At 42.6% G+C, this 19,982-nt stretch overlaps 1 protein-coding gene across 4 annotated transcripts in view; it reads right to left on the reverse strand.

The window, feature by feature from the left end:
• The window catches only part of LOC121289728 (transcription factor COE2), a 260,228-nt gene that overhangs the window by 76,838 nt on the left and 163,408 nt on the right, over positions 1–19,982 (reverse strand). For all 4 annotated transcript variants that reach the window (XM_041209384.1, XM_041209387.1, XM_041209385.1 and 1 more), the window contains one exon: positions 14,381–14,498. In XM_041209384.1, the coding sequence (XP_041065318.1) occupies positions 14,381–14,498 (118 nt within the window). The remainder of the gene's footprint in view (positions 1–14,380; positions 14,499–19,982) is intronic.

Raw genomic sequence — 19,982 nt, forward strand, 5'->3', positions numbered from 1 at the left:
CAAAATTTCTTCTTTATGAGCATACGCCTTTCCAAATTAGAATGTATTTAACTATTTAAGCTGTGAGCATGAAGTAACCAATCAAACAAGTTTTCTTTGAATCAAAGAGCAAATTTATTACCCACTAAACCTGAGAAAAATAATAAAATTGAGACACCAAGCATTCTGCCCTCATGCAGTCACTTGGGACCACACACACACACACACACACACACACACACACACACACACGTATCAGAAATATGGGGAGTTAGTCCAATTTTAAAAAAAAAGGGAAAAGAATATACGGTTAAGTGTCCTTGAGACATAAATTTTAAATATTGCAGCAGATTCAGGTTAGCTGGCTTCTTGGAAGCGGTCTGATGTGGAAGATGTTGCAATTATTATGAGGTCTTGAATCACTGGTAACTTTTTGGTAGAGCTGGCTTCTTGAACCGGGTGATATTCTTATTCCAAAAGAGACGGAGGGAAAGAGAGAGCCCTCAACCTATTTCCTTTGCTGAAGACTTTCCTGACACCTCCTGTGTCACTTGTAATCTCTCTCTGGTGGCTGGTAGCCTTGCCTTGAAATATTTCACCCATTGTATATTTCTAAGACGTTTCGGGTGGGTCTGTCTGTGACAGCAATTGTTTCAATATCCAGTACTTCGCATTTTTAATGTCTCTTCCTTAGACTGTTATGAGTTTCAACGGGTGCCTGGATTATAGGAAATGTCTCTTCACACTTCCCCTGAAAGTTATTTCTTGGTCTCTCACCTTCAGCTTGGAATATGGCCTTACATTTTTAAGCAGTTTGCTCTGTCTCAGTTTGAATTGCAACATTTCCAGTTGGTTGAAAGTTGAAAAATCAAATTTTCAAAAACAAAAGGGCATAGCCTTGTAACAAATGATGAGCTATGAAGACAGCTCACTGCCATCTTGTCAAGGGAAACTAGGGATGGGTAATAAAGTTGTGCTTGTCAGCTATGGCCCCATTCTGTGAATGAATAAATAAAAACTCTCACTTTCACTTTCTCTCTCATTAATTCCTTCCCTTCTTTCTTTCTCTCTCAGGGCTGTAAAATGTCCATACCCTCTGTAATCACAAACCAAGGCTCCAAGAAGTAGGATAAACTAATTTTGTTCCAGACATCCCAAAGGTGTTGCTGTAAACGCTGGGATGTAATCCTTCAGGCTTCTCTGACACACATGATGGACTTATCAATGAAATAACACTGGTAATGAAGCTTCAACTATCAAGAGGAAGGCTAAAAACAGAATCTTGCGATCATACAACTATTGTTAAACAACTCCTCTGCAATGAAACTCACTTAACCCATGAGTCTTTCGCAGTTCTCACTCACATGTGATTGTACTATCTTTGGACATTCTAGTGAGTGTCATTTGGGGAGCACCACACCTTAGGAAGGATACATTGGCCTTGGAGTGACTGCAGTGATGAGTTATATGAACGATACCTGGACTTTCAAGAGTTAAATTATGAAGGGGGATTATACAAACTAGAGTTGTATTCCCTGAAATTTAGAAGGTTAAGGGGTGATTTATTTGAAGTTTTCAATTATTTAAATATTAAAAGAATATTTAGGGCAGAGATAACCATTTGGGAGTCTAGTGTTCATGGCTTGTCAATTAAATTGTTGAGATAAGAGCAATAGGTGATGGATATTAACTGCCTTTGAGTACATATAATTAAGGGATAGTTAGGATGTCGGGTACGTGGGAGGGGAGCTGTGAAACTAAACAAGTCAATAAATTCTCTTGATAAAGCAAAGCTCTGTTTCTTGGTTTTGGCTTCACCAATTGGCTTGGATCCTACTAATATCTGGGACTATGGTGCAGAACCTAAAAATTAGAACCAGACATTTCAGGAATAAAATTAGGAAAGAGTAGTAGAAGTTTGGAACTCTCTTCTGCAAATGGCACTTGAAGCTAGATCTATCCTTTTCTAAATTTAAAGCTAGTTTGATGGACTTTTGTTTGCCAAAGGTATTAAGGGAATATGGGGAAAAAGGCTGTTATATGGAGTTAGATCGCAGATCAGCCATAAACTCACAGAATGCTGGAACAAACTTGAGGGGCTGAATGACCATTTCCAGTCCGTAGAAATAGGACAAGAAGTACAGTGCATGCATCACTCATTATTCATGCTACAAAACAACAGCTGTCTTCAAAGCATAGGAACCTCCAAAACATAAATAATTAAATTTTGCATGGCGACATTCAGGGAACTACAGTATTACATGGTAATGAAAGCAAGAATTTGTATTTATATAGCACCTTTCACAGCCTCAAGACATACCAAAGCACTTTACAGCCACTGAAGCACTTTTGTAGTATAGTCACTGTTGTAATGTAGGAAATGCAGCGGACAATTTATGCACACCAAGATCCAACAAACAGCAACATGATGACAACCAATTCGTGTTTTAGTAGTTCAGGATAAATATTGGCTAGGACACAGGGGAAAACTCTTCTACTCTTCTTTGAATTGTGCCATGGGATCGTTTAAGTCCATCTACAAGGACAAGTAGGCCTCGGTTTAACATCTCATCTGAAAGATAGCAGCACTGACAGTACAGCATTCCCTCAATATAGCAATGTTAAGTACGTAATGGGAAGACGAGGATTGTATAGTGGCCAGAGCCAAGGTGAGCAGGGTTAAATGAAGAGAGAATGCGGTGGCATCGGAGGATGATTCAGAATTGATTACCCGCTGTTCTCCTTTCTCGCCTTTCTTGTTTTATCCATTAGAAATTACTATAAACTCCGCTATCCACATCCTATCCTAATCTAAGTCTTTTGCCCATATTGCTCCTTTGCACATTCTTCCTTCGATACACTAAAAATATCCACATATCAATTGCAAAATCCTTGTCCGCAACTACAAATCTCTCCGTGCCCCCTCACTATCCTCTGAAACTCGTTCTGCTCCATATCCCAGTACATGCTCTCTGCATATTTGATTCTAGCTATCTTTGCATCCTTTGCAGCTCTTCAAGTGCAAAGCCTTTAACCATTCTGAGAGATTTCACCTTATTCAATCTTTTTTAAAACTTCTCCAAACCTATTTAGCCAACAACAACTTGTATCTGTATATCAACTTTAACATAGAAAACACCCCAAGCTGCTTCACAGAAGCGTTGTCAATATTTTCAGTTTCCATGTCCCAATCCTTCAAATCTTAATTTTTGGCTACTTTCCATCTTTGCAAAGCATGTTGTGATATTTAATAACATTAATAGTTCTGCATAATTGTAAAGCTGATTTCCATGTGGGGAAAGGATGGGAAAGTAGAGAGACTTACAAGATAGAGAAGGGCTAATTTGGAATAAACACATTCAGTTTTAATGACAAGCCTGAAAAGTCAATGGCGCAGAAATTGGATCATGGTGCTTATTTTTCAGACAAGAAATAGATACTGGAGGGCCCAATTTGAGCATACCCTCTTGGTTAGGACTCCCTGAAACGGGCTAAGTGCCATTGATGATTGAATTCAGAGTTCTAACACTATTTCAAGCCTTGTTTGTGGGATGCTGAGGCTAATTTTCTTGGGTAAAGCCAAATTAGCAAAAAAGCAATGGTCTTCAAAAGAACCGCTTGATGCTTCCACCGAAAAGATGCAGATCAGTCTTTCTGTGGTGTTCATGATTGTTTTTGGTTCGGAACTGGAGCTGGGTGCGAACTAAATACTAACTTCTCCAAGCTTGTTGCTCTGTAATCGAAACTCATCACTTAGATTAAAAGTTAATAGTATTAGTCTAATAAAACTGCCCTCTCCTCACACATTTTTGTAGGGTAAAATACCTGCATGACTTCTCCCCATTTCTCACTATAATTTAAGCCCTTTCTGCTGAACTCCCACCAAAGCTATGGTAGGAGATCAGGAGAACTGTCAAAGAACAGTTAAAGCAAATATCCTTTATAAGTACTTAAAGAAGTGTTTAATGTTATGACACTTTTTAATAGATTAGACACAGAGAACTGATTTCAATTCTGTGCAAGTGGATGGGTTTCGAGGGAATTAAAATCTCGCTTGGAGATGGTTTCCACTTAGAGGGAAGACCAAAACTCGAGGCCATCAATTTTAGATAGTCACCATGAAATTAAATAGGGAATTCAGAAGAAACTTCTTTACCCAGAGACAGTAGGAATCTCACTACCACAAGGAATGTTTGAGGCAAATAGTGTAGATGAATTTAAGGGGCATACGAGAAAGAAGAGAACAGAGATTGATGCTGATGGAGTTAGAAGAGGAAGAATGGGAGGAGGCTTGAGTGGAGCTGAAATGCCATCATGGACTGGTTAGACAAATGGCCTGTTTCTTTATATTCTATGTAAATGTTTGCAGCATCTAACTGAGGCTCTTGGGTAACTATAATGGGTGTAAGAGTCACAAACCAACACTGCAGTAGAAACTCAACTGTGTTACCACTTGGTATGAGACTGAGCAGTACAAAGCAGTCACCCGGCATTGCAGCTGAGTCCAATTTTTTAAAAATTCACTCATGAGATGTGGGCATCGCTGGCTAGGCCAACATTAATTGCCCATCCCTAATTGTCCTTGAGGTGGTGGTGAGCTACCTTCTAGCACTGCTGCAGTCCATGTAGTGTAGGTACACCCACAGTGCTGTTAGGGAGGGAGTTCCAGGATTTTGACCTAGTGACAGTGAAGGAACATCAATATATTTCCGAGTCAGGATTGAGAGTGGCTTGGAAGGGAACTTCCAGGCGGTGGTGTTCCCAACTGTCTGCTGCCCTTGTCCTTCTGGATGGTAGTGGTTGAGGGTTTGATAGGTGCTGTCTGAAGAGCCTTAGTGAGCTCCTGCAGTTCATCTTGTAGATGGTACACACTACTGCCACTGTGCGTTGGTGGTGGAGGGAGTGAGTGTTTGTGGGTGTACCTTTGAACTAGGTGACATTGGACACTGCTGAGGAGGGAGATGCTGTCTGATGTATTTCACTGTCCTAGTGCAGGAGCCCTGAGGTCAATTGTAACTTGACTGAAATCAGTTAAGTTGGCACAGGGCAATGATCCAACCTGGAACCTCTCTCAGTCACCACAGCTACTCGAACAGCCTCTCTAAAAAATGGACTTGGCTCCCAATAAAGCAGGGAAATGATTTGAAACTTCCAGGTCCTACTCATGAGGAGTGTACAAAAAAAGCATGTACAAGCTTTGCACTATGGAGATTTTGATAATCTGATTTTGACTAACTTGGAGCAGGGAGAGTTTAAGTCAGGCTGTCCTGTCATTTAGGCCAACATAATACAGTAATGGTAATCCCGTCAAGCAACAGCTTATGTTAGCTTTTTTATTAGCAGTTCTGGCTTATCTTGGACAAGCTTACTGTGAACTTAGCATGTGAAAATTATAATCTTAGAGAGATTTTACAGACTCATTACCTCAACCTAGTTTTTGCAAGCATTTTGTGAACTCTGCTTCTTCAGTGTGAGCTCCTCTTGTGAGCTGACATTTAAGCTTGTGTCGGGAAGATATAATAATTTTCATAATATTTTTGGAATTTATTGTAAAGTAGAGTAATAGTGGGGTCTGTGTCTAGAGGTCTGTGTGTGTGTGGGACTTAATTGAATTAAAGGCAGCCGGTCTGAAGGCTTTGATGTATCAAAAGATAAGCTAGGTTTGAAATGTTAAGTGGGTTAATATGGGTGAAGTTTTAGAATGTGAGAGGTAGAGGGAACATTTGCATTTTTAAATAAACCAGACTAGCTTGAACTCAAAAGAAGGGGTGAAATGTTTCACCAAGCCAAGAGAAGTTAAGAAACAGTGGCCAGAACTTTTCTCCTTGTCAGGTGGGCTTGGCGGGAGAGGGTGGGTCGGTCGGGAAGCCGACCACCAGCCGTGATTGGCTCTGCACCACAAAGTTACATGGGCGGGCCAATTAAGGCCCCAACAGTATAAGACGTGGCTGCAGAATGAGTGAGGAGGGGCAGGCGGGGGCCGGTGCTCAACGTCCGCCGGGTCCAATGGCGACCCGGTGGCTGATTCAAAAGCGGCCGCGGCAGCCATTCGAAGGCTGCCAGTGAAGCACTTGCACCTCGTGATGGAGATCGTAGCGGATGAACACAGCTGGCGGGAAGGCAGGTTGGCAGGGTAGTTGGCCCCATGTTTCTCTGAGTGTCTCACTGCCCTCCTAGAGGAGGTGGCAGCACGGGAGAGAGATCTTTGTCCACAGGGACAGGAGGAGGAGGACCCCGCACCTCACCAAAAATGCCTGGGAGGAGGTGGCATTCAGGGTCAGCTGCCATGATGTGGTGAGGTACACGTGGGTGCAGTGCCGTAAGCGCTTCAGTGATGATCTGTGATGGGGAAGGGTGAGTTCTGTGTTGGCATGGGTCATTTAGCACAGCAGTTAGGAGCTGCCCACCACCCCCGGACCTCAGAGACTGTGAGTGGCAAATGTCAATGAGGCAGCATCTGGACAAGGGGGTGAGCCCTGGCTGCTTGGAATGAGTGTCTTGTGGATCCAGGGTCACAAATCGGCTGAGCCCTGTGAGGTACTCCTCAGGTGGCGTTGGCCAGGCTGCAATGGCACTGCAGGTACGGGGTGGACTAATCAATGCTCCTCTGCTCTTTCAGGAGAAGACATCCCATAACAATACCGAGAGGTTGCAGACTGGCGGTGGAGCGCCCCACCTACTCATCATCACTCAATATGAGCAGGAGGCCCTGGAGCTGGAGAGGCATCATGTGCCTAGGTCAACCGGCTGCAGTGATTGGGGTGCCACAGGGAGGTAAGAGTACAGTGCACTGAGGTCAGAATGTCTGTTATTGCAACCATTCCACTCTAGTCTCTATATTGGTGTAAGCCTCGAACATGGAATCCCCATTGATAGCGGGAAGATGAGGGAACCCTGATCCGGGTGCCCGGCATTCAAAGCAACGGTGTAATGACTTCAACAAATGACATGTCCTTGTTCTTCCTTTCAGGCTCACCGGCAGCCCATTGAGGTGAGGAGCCTAAAGGCCCACCACTGACCCCAGAGGACAGCAACCATCACAATGCGTCACACCTTCTTAGCCAAGCAGGCACCAGCACCTTGGTGGCCATCATGGAGTTGTCCCTGAGGCAGCTGATGCTGGAAATCCAGCAGGGTGTGTGGGAGGATCTGGCGGAGATACATGAGGGAATGGATGCCATGGCCTCTGTTGTAGAGGAGTCCTTGTGGAGAGGGAGCAATGCAATGACTCTGATGGTCGAGTGCACTGCCTCCTCCATGGAGAGGGCGGCAACTCACATGGAGAAGCTCCTCCAGAAGCTGAATCAGGGCTACCTGGGTTTGAGCTCAGACCTGCAAGCCCTCACACCGGCAATGACCTCAGGTGGTCACTGTCAGTGTGGGAGATGGATTGGGCACCCAGTATCCCAGCTGGGAGTCTGTCCATCAGTGATAAGCAGGGAGGTCCAAAGTGACCTCACATTGGCGCATGACCTGTCTGTCGTCTCTGCGGGCTCCTCTCAGTGCGCTCTGGATGATGGCAGCAGCTCCTCCACCCCTCTGCCAGTGACCGTGGCATCTGATGAGGCTGCGGCGACTGGGAACATGCCAGCCGTAGCACTGGCCACTCCCTCCCAGATGGGGCCAGCACAGGCACCACGAGCCAGAGGATGCCTGCCAAGGTCATCAAGGCCAACAGGAGAGCAGAGTGAGCAGGCACTCTCTAATGCTGGTGCCAGCGAGGGGGGAGCACCTAGACAAAAGCACCCGCACACGAAAACTTAAAGCACCTTAAGCACAACACGGGCTTATCACTGGTGATATTTTTTCCCCCACTTATACGTTAAATGTTCATTGGTGTGATGGACAATACCTAACAATTACATTTGTATTATATATGCCAGGCATCATGTCATTAAATGTATTTCTGTTCAACAGGCCCCTGTGTCCTTCATTTGTTTTGCAGGTGCAGGGTAACCTATGATGTTATGAGTGACTTGTTTGTCATTGAACTTTATTGAAATGGCACATAGTGCATGTTGTTCACCAAGCAAATGTTCCTGTCAAGTATCGAGCATGGAGCCTGCAGCCCTGGCATGTGGTGGTGGTTTTTATTTGGCAGGCTAGCTGAAGGAGCGTTGGATCAAAGTGTCCTGGATGTTCCTGCCTCCCTAGAGGTTGCCCAGGTTAGTGTCTATCCCCTCAGCGTTCTCCTGACCATGCTGGTCCTCAGACTCACTACTGGACTCATCATCTGTTGCCAGAGCAGCTGTGTCAACATCATCTTCCTCCACTGTGTCCCCTTTCCACTGCGAGATTGTGGAGAGCGCAGCATGCACTACTATCAATGAAACATAATCTGGGGAGTATTGGAGTGCGCCCCCTGAACAGTCCAGGCATCGGAAACGCATCTTGAAAAGACATATGGCTCTCTCTACCACTGTCCTTATGGAGCATGGCTCCTATTGTACCACTGCGCGCCCTCTGTTCTTGGATGGCAGAGAGGCGTCTTGAGTCACCTTTTGAGAGGATAGCCCTTGTCACCCAGCAGCCATCCATCCGGTTGGGCTGGAGCACTGAAGAGCTTCAGCACCTGGGAGTGTCTCAGGATGCAAGCGTCATGGGAGCTGCCTGGGTGCCTTGCACAGACTTGCAGAATCTGCATCCTATGGTCACACACTATCTGCATATTCAAGGACTGGAATGCCTTCCTGTTGACGAAGGCACCCGGCTCACCCGCTGGCGCCTTGATGGCCACATGTGTGCAGTTGATTGCACCATGGACACGGGGGAACCCAGCAATTGCTGCAAAGCTTCTGGCTCGCTCTGCCTGGTTAGCCTCGTCCTTGTGGTGGTGAATGAAAGTCAATGCATGCCTGAACAGAGTGTCTGTCACCAGTTTGACACAACTGTGAACAGTTGATTGGGAGACTCCACAAAGATCACCCACTGACCCTGGAAGGAGCCGAACACATAGAAGTTGAGGGCCACTGTTATCTTCAGTGCTACTGGTGTGGCGTGTCTACCCACACAGTAGGAGCTGATCTCAGGGCCGCTCATCTGACAGATGGAGGTCACTGTCTCCCTTGAGAGGAGAAAGCCTACTTCAGCATTGCACCTCAGACATATTGAGGTAGCTGCATCGCTGCCTATAAAACTTGGCAGCAGGATAGTGGCGTCTCCTGCGGCCTCTTCCGCCTTGGACTTCCTGTTAGCCTTGCGTCCCTTGTGCCTGTGCCTCTCCTCCCACAGGTCACTCCCCTGGAAGCTGAATAGGGACACCTGGCCTCCTCCTCCTTCTGGCCATCTCTTCCTCCTCAGAAGAGGTGCCTGCAGCAGAGACCACAATTTCCATTCCCAGGGTAAGGGAAGGCTGCCTGGTACCAGGATGTACCCAAGTGGTATGACACCTCCGGAGTCCTGAACTGAAGTGTTTTATTTCTGTCAAAGCAGCTCTGAAGCAAAATGAAGATGTCCTGTTTACACAAGCAAGCAGCAGCAACTTATAAGCTAAAGTACAAATAACTCGCATTCGCAAGTCCACTCACTCCTCTTATCCCACCCATGGATGAGATTTTTGAAAATGCAGCCTGCCCATTGCACCCGTGCGATGCCTTGGGCTATGTAAACGCTGAGACAATTGCTGTCTCAAGGGTCTTAACTGGCCCATTAATTAATAGCGGACGCTCCTCTGTCTTTATCGCACACCCACTGAGCGAAATATCACAAGGGTGCGTGATGACATCAGGACACACGCCCAACGTCATCATGCTTTATATTATGCTCGGGTGTGTCAGTTGCACGCCCAAACGCCGAACGTAAAATTCTGGCCAAAGGTTACTGGTAAAATTGGCACTCTGATAGATTTTTATTAGAGAGGTAAAAGTGCAAAGACATAGTGAAACAATGGGAATTTACATTCAAAGGGGAAAATATGTATAAAGGAGATGAGGTTATGTGTAGGAAAGAAGGAATTCTAAGATCTAACAAATATGAAAAGTCTCCAGCATCTGAGCCTCAAGCTGCTGTCTAAAAAACTGAAGTTAAGAAAACTCGCTTTCAATTCGACTGTTCAGGATATTGTGTTACTTTGCCTGGGTCTTTTAAAATCTATGTGTCTTATTGTTGCCTTAAGGGAGTTAGATTAATCAGGGGAGTCATAAGTTATTATAGTAGTAATTTGTAAACCTATATATGTGCTTAAAATCATTTTATTTTATTTAATAAAAGTTTAGTTTAGTTTTTTAAGAAGCCTAGAAGACTTGGTGGCCTTTTTACTGAATTCAAAGCCCACATCTCGAAATAAGTACAAATTGCAAATAGTTGTGGCAGGTGCTTGAAGTTTCCCTCTGGGATTTGGGCAGCTTGGCATTTACCATCCACCTTCCATAACACTTGAGAACTTGAAGCGTTATCTAAATGATTACAAGACAGGCACACTCCATTTGTCCCAAAATGTACCAGAGGTACAGAATCTGTGCGGTCAACACTGTTGTTATTAAGTTCGGTAGTATTCAACACTGTTGTTTACATTATTTCATTTATTTTCCTCAAAGTGTCAGTTCTATATGTGAGCCTGACATTGAGTGCCAGCAAAGCTATTTGACCATGCAGATCATTGCCTGAGGGGATGATTTCCTTCACTTGATTCCAGGTAGCACCATCCTAAGAATTTGTGAAGATTTACTCTGCTTAATGATTTGTTTGAAACAATTCAACTACATGCAACTATGGCAGAAATCATCCCTCCTCATGTCTATTCTTGAAGTGGAGTCAGTTTCTTCTCTCCTCAGCCCCTAGGGCCACTGAAGTCAAGTCTGGCAGCCCAACTCTGGCTCTATCTGAATTCAACTAACAGATTAGAAATTGAGCATGGAAAGGTTATTATTAAAGAAGGAGAAGAAAATCCTGAAATGGATATGATATAAAGAGTCTCACGTGGCAGTTCTCAGGGTGACGAAAGAGGCAATCGTATATTACCCATTATATTATTGATGGTAAGAGGTAAAAATGTGTCTGGTCATATGGCCAGTAGATTAATGAGCATGAGGTTCAGTAGAGGCAGGTATGCTTCTTTACTCACTTCCCACTACATCCTGTTAAAACAGTTCAGTCACCATCCCAGCCATCCCCAGACTAACATTTCCTGAAGTTCAGCTGTACCCACTTAACACAGCAGCACAGGGAAACCTGGGCGCACATTTCCATTTGGAACTGAGCATATCAGGCAGGGAAGAATCACAGTCTGTCTTCAACTTCACGATTTCTCACCCTGTCAGAAGCTATATGGTTTCAAGGCCACATCCAAGCTCAATCCATCACCTCAAGCTTAGTGCTGACAGGGTCAGAGGAGAGCATGAAGGGTTCTGGCAGCATGCCAAATATTCGAGCTGTGTCTGAGCTGCTAGTCAATCACTTTCAATCAGTCTTGGAAGAAAAAATGGAATATTTTCTTGCTCTGATTCCTGGGATTTTATTCATGACACCATGGACAGGAAATTAACACCATTGCAAATCCTTGACTGATTTAATCATATTTCACAGTACAATGTTGGTGTTTTAACTCTTAAACTTAATAAGTCTTGTTAACATTGTGCAGCCTTGCACAACATGCCTTTGGACAATGAGTATTTTCAACTAGTCTGTAAAAGTGCCTTTATAGATTGTACAAACATTTCTGTAGTACAGTACAACTTCTGGGCATCTGAACCATTGAGAGACTTTGCTGCTGATTCTGCTGTGAATCTTTGGAAACCTTAGAAGCCCTTAAAAACCTTGTTAAGGTTTCAATAGCACCATAGAACCTTTGGGGAACTGGACCATCTTGAGGCATCACTAAAATTTACAAAATGCTGGAGGACCTTTGACCTTTGGGAGACAGAATCTTTAAAGGCATCCAAAATGTTTGTGTAATATGTCAGATCTAACCACATCTCATTTATAGTTCTATACTTGCATTAATTCCAAATCTGCTGTTTTCCATGCTCAAATATAGGCATTGCAGAAGGCTATATTAAACGAAGAACGTAAACAACAATTCTTGTTCTCTGTGGGAGACTAGTTTAATGTCTGGGAGCCAAAGCCGATGTGTCCATTAGCTTTCCCTCCTTCAGTCACCATTTGGTGTGTCATTTTTGATGTCCTTGCACTGTTTGTGAAGATTGTTTGCCAGGAGTGCCAAATGACTATATTGTGTTCCTCAACTCACTCTTCTTAGCCTCTTTATTTTCAAAGACAATTCTATTTCCTTTTTTCAAAAATGTTCTGCTCAGTGTGCTAATATATTAATGCTGGGAAATGGAATGTTTCTGTTTTAGGTACCTCATGCCTATCGCACACTTAATTAAGCACAGAGGAAAATCTTCATGTGCTCCCAAAACCTACTCAGCTTCAACCTCAGAAAAGCTCTTTCTGTTGCACCAGTCGGATATTTCTCCATTTTCCATCTGGAGGAAAAATTTGCCACAAATCCCAATTAGCTACAGTTTGTGCTATGGATATGACGTGATGGCCTTATCACCTTGAAGTTGGGTTAAGACTGTCCTGAATTAATTTCACATAGGATCATTCCTACCAACAGACTGACTTTTATCCCAGCAGCCTGGGCAGAATTTGAGTCAGGTCCGCAGAGCTGAATCAGTATCTCTCTGCATCACCCAGTCCCGATCCTTTCATAATTTTGATTGCATTCCCAGGAAAGTGAATTAGACAGATTATTTACTTTGATCCAACATTTCCCTGCATATTTTGGAGAAAAAAATATGTTTTGACTATTGACCTGAATTTCAGGGTCACAAAAAATTGCATTCATGGCATATTTTAGATTTTTTTGAAGGGAAGAGTAAATTTAATTCTTCTTCAGATGAACAGTGTTTGTGCTCAGTGTGGTTATTTTTCTTTGTTTAAGTCAAGCACTCCCACTTGAATGGAAGCAACTGACTGGAACCTGACAATGTACTAATAGACCAACCTGAGATTAGCACATCCTTTATTGTGTCACCAAGCTATTTCCATATCAGGCCTCCCTTGTGATCTACCTGACTGAATAACACTGTTATTGATTCCAATTTAAGGGCAATTTTTGGGGATCATGGACGTCTGCCCACTAATAACTTGGTTATTCACTTGAAAAACTTGATAAACTTGTAAAAGTATGAAATATATTATGTCAGCGAGTTTTAAGACTTCCGAATAATGTCATCAGCCCCGGCCTAGATTTAAATCTTTTTGCCCAATGTTTAAGTACAATGTTCAAACATGCTATTCCATCCAAGTACGTTTCACAAGCATTAAGCATTAATGATTTTGAAAAGCTGAAGTAAAATCAGAGTAGCCTTGTCTGGGTGGTAACAAACATTGCCTGAAAGTCAGACATGTCTAGGTTCAAGCCTCACTCCAAAAACTAAGCTAATATTTCATTGCGGGACTGAGTGATTGATGTATTATCAGAGATGTCATTTTTCAAATGCGAGGTTAAACCAAGACCCCATTAACTTGTTCAGGTGAGCATAAACGATTCTTTTGCCACCATTTGGCTAACATCTATCCCTTAGCCATCACCACTAAGCTGCTTGTTGAGCACAAACTGACTACTGTGTTTGGCTAATTGTATGAAGTGCTGATAATAAGAAAAGTGCCACATAAATGCAATTTCTTCCTGTTCTTACAGTCTACAGGTTTTACAACCCATCCATCTTCTCCCAACGCTTTTTGACCTGAACATGATATGCCTGGGTTTGCCATTTTAAATAATTATGCCACAATCAAACAATCTATTCTGTAAAGTCTGAACATATTGGTGAATCTGCTTACATTTCTTGGTGTAAAACTTGGGTTAACGAAAATGCTCTTTCCAAAAATATCTTGCAGTACTCTTCATTTTTAAACAAAACATTGAGTTCCATGGCCACGGGACTTCCTTAGATTTTCTTTTTAAAACAACTTATTGCATTTAATTTAATACCTGTGTCAATCTTGCTGATCAACTGCTGAGGCCAGAATCCCAACCAGTGTCTCAGGAATGCCATAGCACACTGCACCATGGATTGAAGGCACATAGTTGTGTGCCTGTGAATACCCATACAGTGAAATCCTGATTCCAATGTGAAGGCAGTTGCTAAAATGGAGACTAGACACCACCTCATCAGAGGAGAAAAATATCCCATGGAAAATTAAGTAGTTCTATTTGAATAAAGTCTGTCATGTGGAAGCTGAGTAATTCCCGCTTTGCCGCCACCTTGTGCACAGCAATAAATGAAACAGGAACAGCACTGAATCCAATTTATGTTCTCATGGGCGGGCTTGCCATTAATTGAGGCCCAGAGACACACAGAGCAGGTGGAACTGGCATCAGTGACAATTGTTAGCTTACAGCAGATTACGTGCATAAGTAGCCTTAATACCCAAGAGAAAAAGGACATACCTTCTGTGGGGTCAAGGCGACGGGCCCTTCGTCCATGCTTGGAGTTGTTGTGCACAAACATGTTGTCAGAGACAGCCAGTACATGACCGTCTACGTTAATTGTTGTTGATAAAACAACCTGTAAAGCAAGGTGCAGGAAAATATAACTTACTGTGAATCTGGCTTGCAAAGACATTCTTCATATGGTGATCCAAATCTCCAAAATTACGCCTCCCAACAAGCAATGAATGAATCCTGAAGATATTATAAATGGGACTTAGAAAGCTTGAAAGTAGCTCCCAAAGTGTCTGTTTACCTGATGTGGATTGCACCACACAGACCAGGAATGCTCCAGGTGTCATCCATTATCAGTGGTGAACGAGCTAATCCTAGTTAGGCCAACAGGAGTGATATTTTTGTCATCTATGCCCTGACTGAAGGAGGGAAAATATCAGCCAGTTTTCCTACTCATATTTTCCATGCAGGGAGGGCCATTTAAGTTGTGTTATAAATGGGTCTACAGGGATATTGATTTGTTTCTGAAGGGAACTAAGATTTAAGAGGTATTGCAAAATTGGGTTGCTTCGATTGATTTCTGAAAATGGCGCCGGTTTGTTGAGGACCTGTTCATAATCTAAACTCACATCGTAGTGAAGTACCAAATGAGTACCGTATTATCAGAGATGCAGTCTGACTTCAAATTAAGGCCCAATCACATGAATGTTGAAGATCTTCAGGCAGCATTCAAAGAAGAACTAAGGCCTGAATTTTTCAGTCGACAGGCGGGCTTGGCAGAAGCAGGTGGGGTCGGTCGTGGAGCCGATCGGCTCTGCGCCGCCATTTTACGCAGGCAGGCCAATTAAGGCCCACCCAGTGTAAGACTCGAGCTGTAGTGCTCAGAGCTACCTGTGTGGGCGGAGAGAGGATGGAGAATTGGGGACAATGCATGCACGTGAAAGAGCGCTTCAATCGTGCCTGAGGGAGATTGATTTGATATTGAAATAATTAAATAAATGAAGAAAAAGCTTAATTAAACATGTCCCCTCATGTGACTGTGTCACATGAGATGGGACATGTTTTTATATCTCAGAAATTTTATTTATTTATTTACTTAACAAAAGCTTTAGGAAACCTCATCCCGCTCGTGGATGAGGTTTCCTAAAAACTGCAAAGGTCGCTTGGCCTTTTTGCCCACCCACCAACATTAAGTTTGGGATGGGCAGTGTTAACAATTACAGTAATTACTTCCTTAATGGCATTAATAGACCGTTTAAATATTGGCAGGCATGCAGCCAACTCTGGCGCACCCCCACTGAACGAAACATCGCGAGACAGCATGATGACTTCAAGACGCACGCCCGACATCATCACGCGTCATTTTACGTGTCAGCATGTGGGGCCCACCCCCACACACTGACTGAAAAATCCTGCCCTAAGAGTTGCTCCAGTGTCCTGGTCAATATTCCTCCCTTAACAAAAACCGCAATAACTCAATTAACTCCTCTTTCCTTCTGTTGCTGTTTGTGGGATCTTGCTTTGTAAAAATGGTTACCACATTTGCCTCCACAACAGAGCCCCATTCTTTGAAACAACTCATTGTACTTGGTTTTTTGAAATATTTCTGCAAGATGTGGTAATACACTTTTAAATTCTAATTTTCTACTTTCTTGTGGGGATGTTTGAAAATATATTTTTAGAAATGGTTGTAATTTCATAGATTATATGGAGCTCTTGTCTTATTGAACAGCTTGTGGCAAACACTGAGATCTTGACATTTCTAGAAATTATTATTCATTTGAAATTTGTTCACAGTTGTGAAACTTTTTGATACAAAACTAGTTGACAATGTTAACACATTATAAAAAAGCTTGCATGATTAGTGTTTGCGTTAAAACCTTTAACAGCCAAAGGGTATGTGTATGTGTATTTGAGAAGTCCAGGCCCAAAACTGTTTGTACATATTGGGTTAGATTATTGCTGCCAAAGCTTTATGAGATATTTCAAGTGAAAATTCTGAAGCAAAAAGGCCCCTTTGTCTTTGATGCCAGCTGGCTGTGAAGAATGGCAGACAGATAAGAGCAATAGAGACTGGAATGAGAGAACAAAGCAATGTACAGGACTGATTGAGACTATTAAAGTCCATTAGATTGATTCCAAGTCCAAGAAATGTCATGCATCACTCCATAGCCTCACAAGATTCAGTAACTTCCTTCGCTAAATATACATTCATTTCCCCTGTTGAATTTGCCAACCTGCTAAATTTGTCTCCCTGGAGTCAGTTCTGCACACTCACTGCCTCTATGAAAAATAGTTAAATCTAAACTATATGTTGACCTTCCCTATTATGGACTGGAAACTGTACCACTATATTTTTGGAGAAAGTACAGGAGATTTACAAGAATGTTGCCAGGTCTTGAAAATTGCAGCTATGAGGAAAGATTGGAAAGGCTAGGGTTGTTTCTCTTAGAACAAAGGAGGTTGAGGGGTGACCTAATTAAAATGTACAAAATTATGAGGGCCTAGGTAGGGTATATAGGAAAGACCTGTTTCCCCATCTGTGGAGTCAATTACCAGGGGTAGAGATTTAAGGTAACTGGTAGAAGGATTAGAGGCAGCATAAGGAAAAGCCTTTTCACCCAAAGGGTAGTAGGCATCTGGAATTCATGACCTAAACTGATGGTTGAGGCTGCACCTGAAGTGCTGTAACCTGCAAGGCTTTGGACCAGGTGCTGGAAGTGAGATTAAAAATGATCGGCTAATTTATTTTCTTTTGTTTTGGCTGGCGCAGACATGATGGGCTGAATGGCTCTTTCTGTGCCGTAACTTTTCTATGGTTCTGGAGGTAAGAGGGACAACGGAGGAATGTATTAGCTGAAAGAGATGAGATAAAACTAAATAAGGCAAGGTTTATTTTGGTCACTTCCTGAAACAGCATCTGCATCCATGAAATGCTTCTCTGAATTCATCAGTTGAACAGAAAAAATGAATATAATTTGTTACCTTACAAAAGCATATCTAGAAACATAGAAAATAAGAGCAGGAGTAGGCCATTTGGCCCTTCAAGCCTGCTCCACCATTTAGCATGATCATAGCTGATCATCCAACTCAATAGCCTGCTTCTGCTTTCTACCCATATCCTTTGATCCCTTCCGCCCTTTGTCTTCAAATGACTGCTGCAGTGCTTTAAGTAGCTGCAGCGGTGCCAACAATTTAGTTTTCCTGACTATGTGAGATCCCAGCAATGAGAGCTTGCATTGAATATATCAATGAATCACAAGGTCTGACAAGAATGGCTACAGAAAGCATAGATTGGTGCATTACTGTAATGCACAATAGTCCTATCAATCAAGTCCTGGAACTGAAAACTTCATGCCAATGTCTTATATCTAGTATCCAGTAGAAATAGTAAAATCCTAACTGTGCTGATAAAGAACTAATTTATGATTTTGTAATACCGGCTGCACAAAAGAAAATTACATTGGAGTGAGAAAAAGGCTAGAAATTGAGCAGAAAAGGTGAAGCAACAGAGAAGACAGAACTGCAACAGAAGGTCAGAATGAAGATTAATGCAGTGAAATGGAAGAAAATGCTTGAATGATTTATAGACCAATAATGTATCATTGATCGGGTGGCAACCAGGATCGGAATTATAAGGGCTATTTATTTAATACATGATGTGTGTTAGAATTCTGTGCAGTTCATGAATTCAATTTTTTTTTAACAAGCACTTGAGTTTTTACTGAGACATTACCTCCTGATATTGGGTGAATGACAGGATGGAGTGTGGGGTAGAGTGGCTAGGTGAGGAGATATAAGATATGGTGCTGAGATACCATTGGGCCAGTCTTGTGAGTTTTCTTACAGCTAATTCAACAATAGCAACGATAGAGCCCTGTGAATTGGCCACACACCTGTCTGCTTTCTGTGCCAGCAGTGGTGTGTGCCATAAAGCAAGATTATTGAGGGGAAGAACTTCAAATGAGAATAGGAAAGTTTAAGATGTTAGTCTTGCCACTAATCTTCCCTCTCAAAGATCAGCACTGGAGCTCTGCTCCTGGCCTAGCTTGTTAAGCTGGTGAGTAGGCCGTGTGTTCACCCAGGATCAATTGCTAGACTATGCTAAGTTAGATGCTCTCAAGCATGGAAGCAGTGATCACAGAATAATACAAAACAAAAGAAGGCCATTCATCCCATCATGACTGTCCTGAGTCTTTGATAGAGCTAACCAATGATTTCAACTGTGCTCATGTTCCCTATACTCATGCAATTCCTTTCCCCTCATCTATTTAGCCAATTTCCTTTTGAAAGTTGCAATCGAATCAGCTTCCACCATCATTTTTGGGCTGTTTTATTCCAGATCACAAAAACTTGCTGCGTTAAAAAATGTTTCCTCGTGTCACTTCTGGTTCTTTTGCTAATCACCTTAAATCTGTGTTTTCAGATCATTGACCCTTCCGCTGCCAGAAACAGTTTCTGCTGCTGCTGGAATTAGCCTCAGCACCCAACACTAGGCAAAGAGATGAAAATTAGCTATAGTTCTGATCTTGATTGTGTGAGTGGGCAAGTAAGGGTAAAAATAAGATCAGGCTGAGCTACAATGTCCCCCACACTCTTAAAGTCCAGGCTAACATATGAATAATAGCTACTTGGGTGAGATTACAATGGACAGCTAGTTTTTGCAAAAACTGCATCTTGATCTTCAGGAGCGACAGGGAGGGATTAACAAAATTAATTTCTTGCATCTGGCAAACATAAAGGCATCTGTGGAAGACCCATGTTTGGGATGTAACATAATCTGTGAAATGAGTGAATCAGTCTACTTAATCATTTAAACGAGGTTGCCGTAATGTGTTGTGATTGCAGCGGGGAGGGCTGAGCACTTTGGCCAGTGCCAGCGATTGTCCCTCTTGTCAGTTTTCCGGGTCACTGAAACTGACCCGATCCATCTGGTATCTATCAGTCATCTCCCGACAGCTTCCTGAAACACCTCCCTCTATTTCCTGTTCCCTTTTCTTCTGCATTGCTTGGCTTTCAAAACTGCAATCCACTGAACTCGGATCCAGGGGGTCGGTTACAATCCCACACAAATCCCCAAAACGCTGGGTATAAATCCTTCCAGCTACAAAAACTTCTTGCATCTTGTAAAAGCAATCAGGATTGGGATTTGAAGATTTTTTTTTCCCATGATCTATATTTTCTGCTTGTATTGTAATCTGTTAAATGCTAAGTCTGCCAGAAAAGCATATATTATGGTTAAATGCAAACTTTTTGATGATTTTGGGATCTATGTTGACCATTTAGCTATAGTTGATTCTGAGATATTTCCCATTCCATTTGATAGTGCTGAATTGCCTAATTGTGTTGTTATGACATTTTTTTTTAAATTTGTGTTCCTTAAGATGAGAAATATCAATGCTGTGGATGGAATACTTTACTATGTCAAGCATCCAGCATCAGGATCAAGCATTCCCAGGTCGAATTAAGTTCAGGTAAAAAAGCAAAATACAAATCTCACCACACTGCCCTAACAAACACTTGCAGTTAACTGACAGCAAGATTTTGGTGCAGAGTAACTCCAATGCCCAATCAAGTATTTTGAGTTTAAGTAAATTATGGAGCATAT

Source organism: Carcharodon carcharias, chromosome 17, assembly GCF_017639515.1.
Source record: "Carcharodon carcharias isolate sCarCar2 chromosome 17, sCarCar2.pri, whole genome shotgun sequence".
Classification (NCBI taxonomy): domain Eukaryota; kingdom Metazoa; phylum Chordata; class Chondrichthyes; order Lamniformes; family Lamnidae; genus Carcharodon; species Carcharodon carcharias.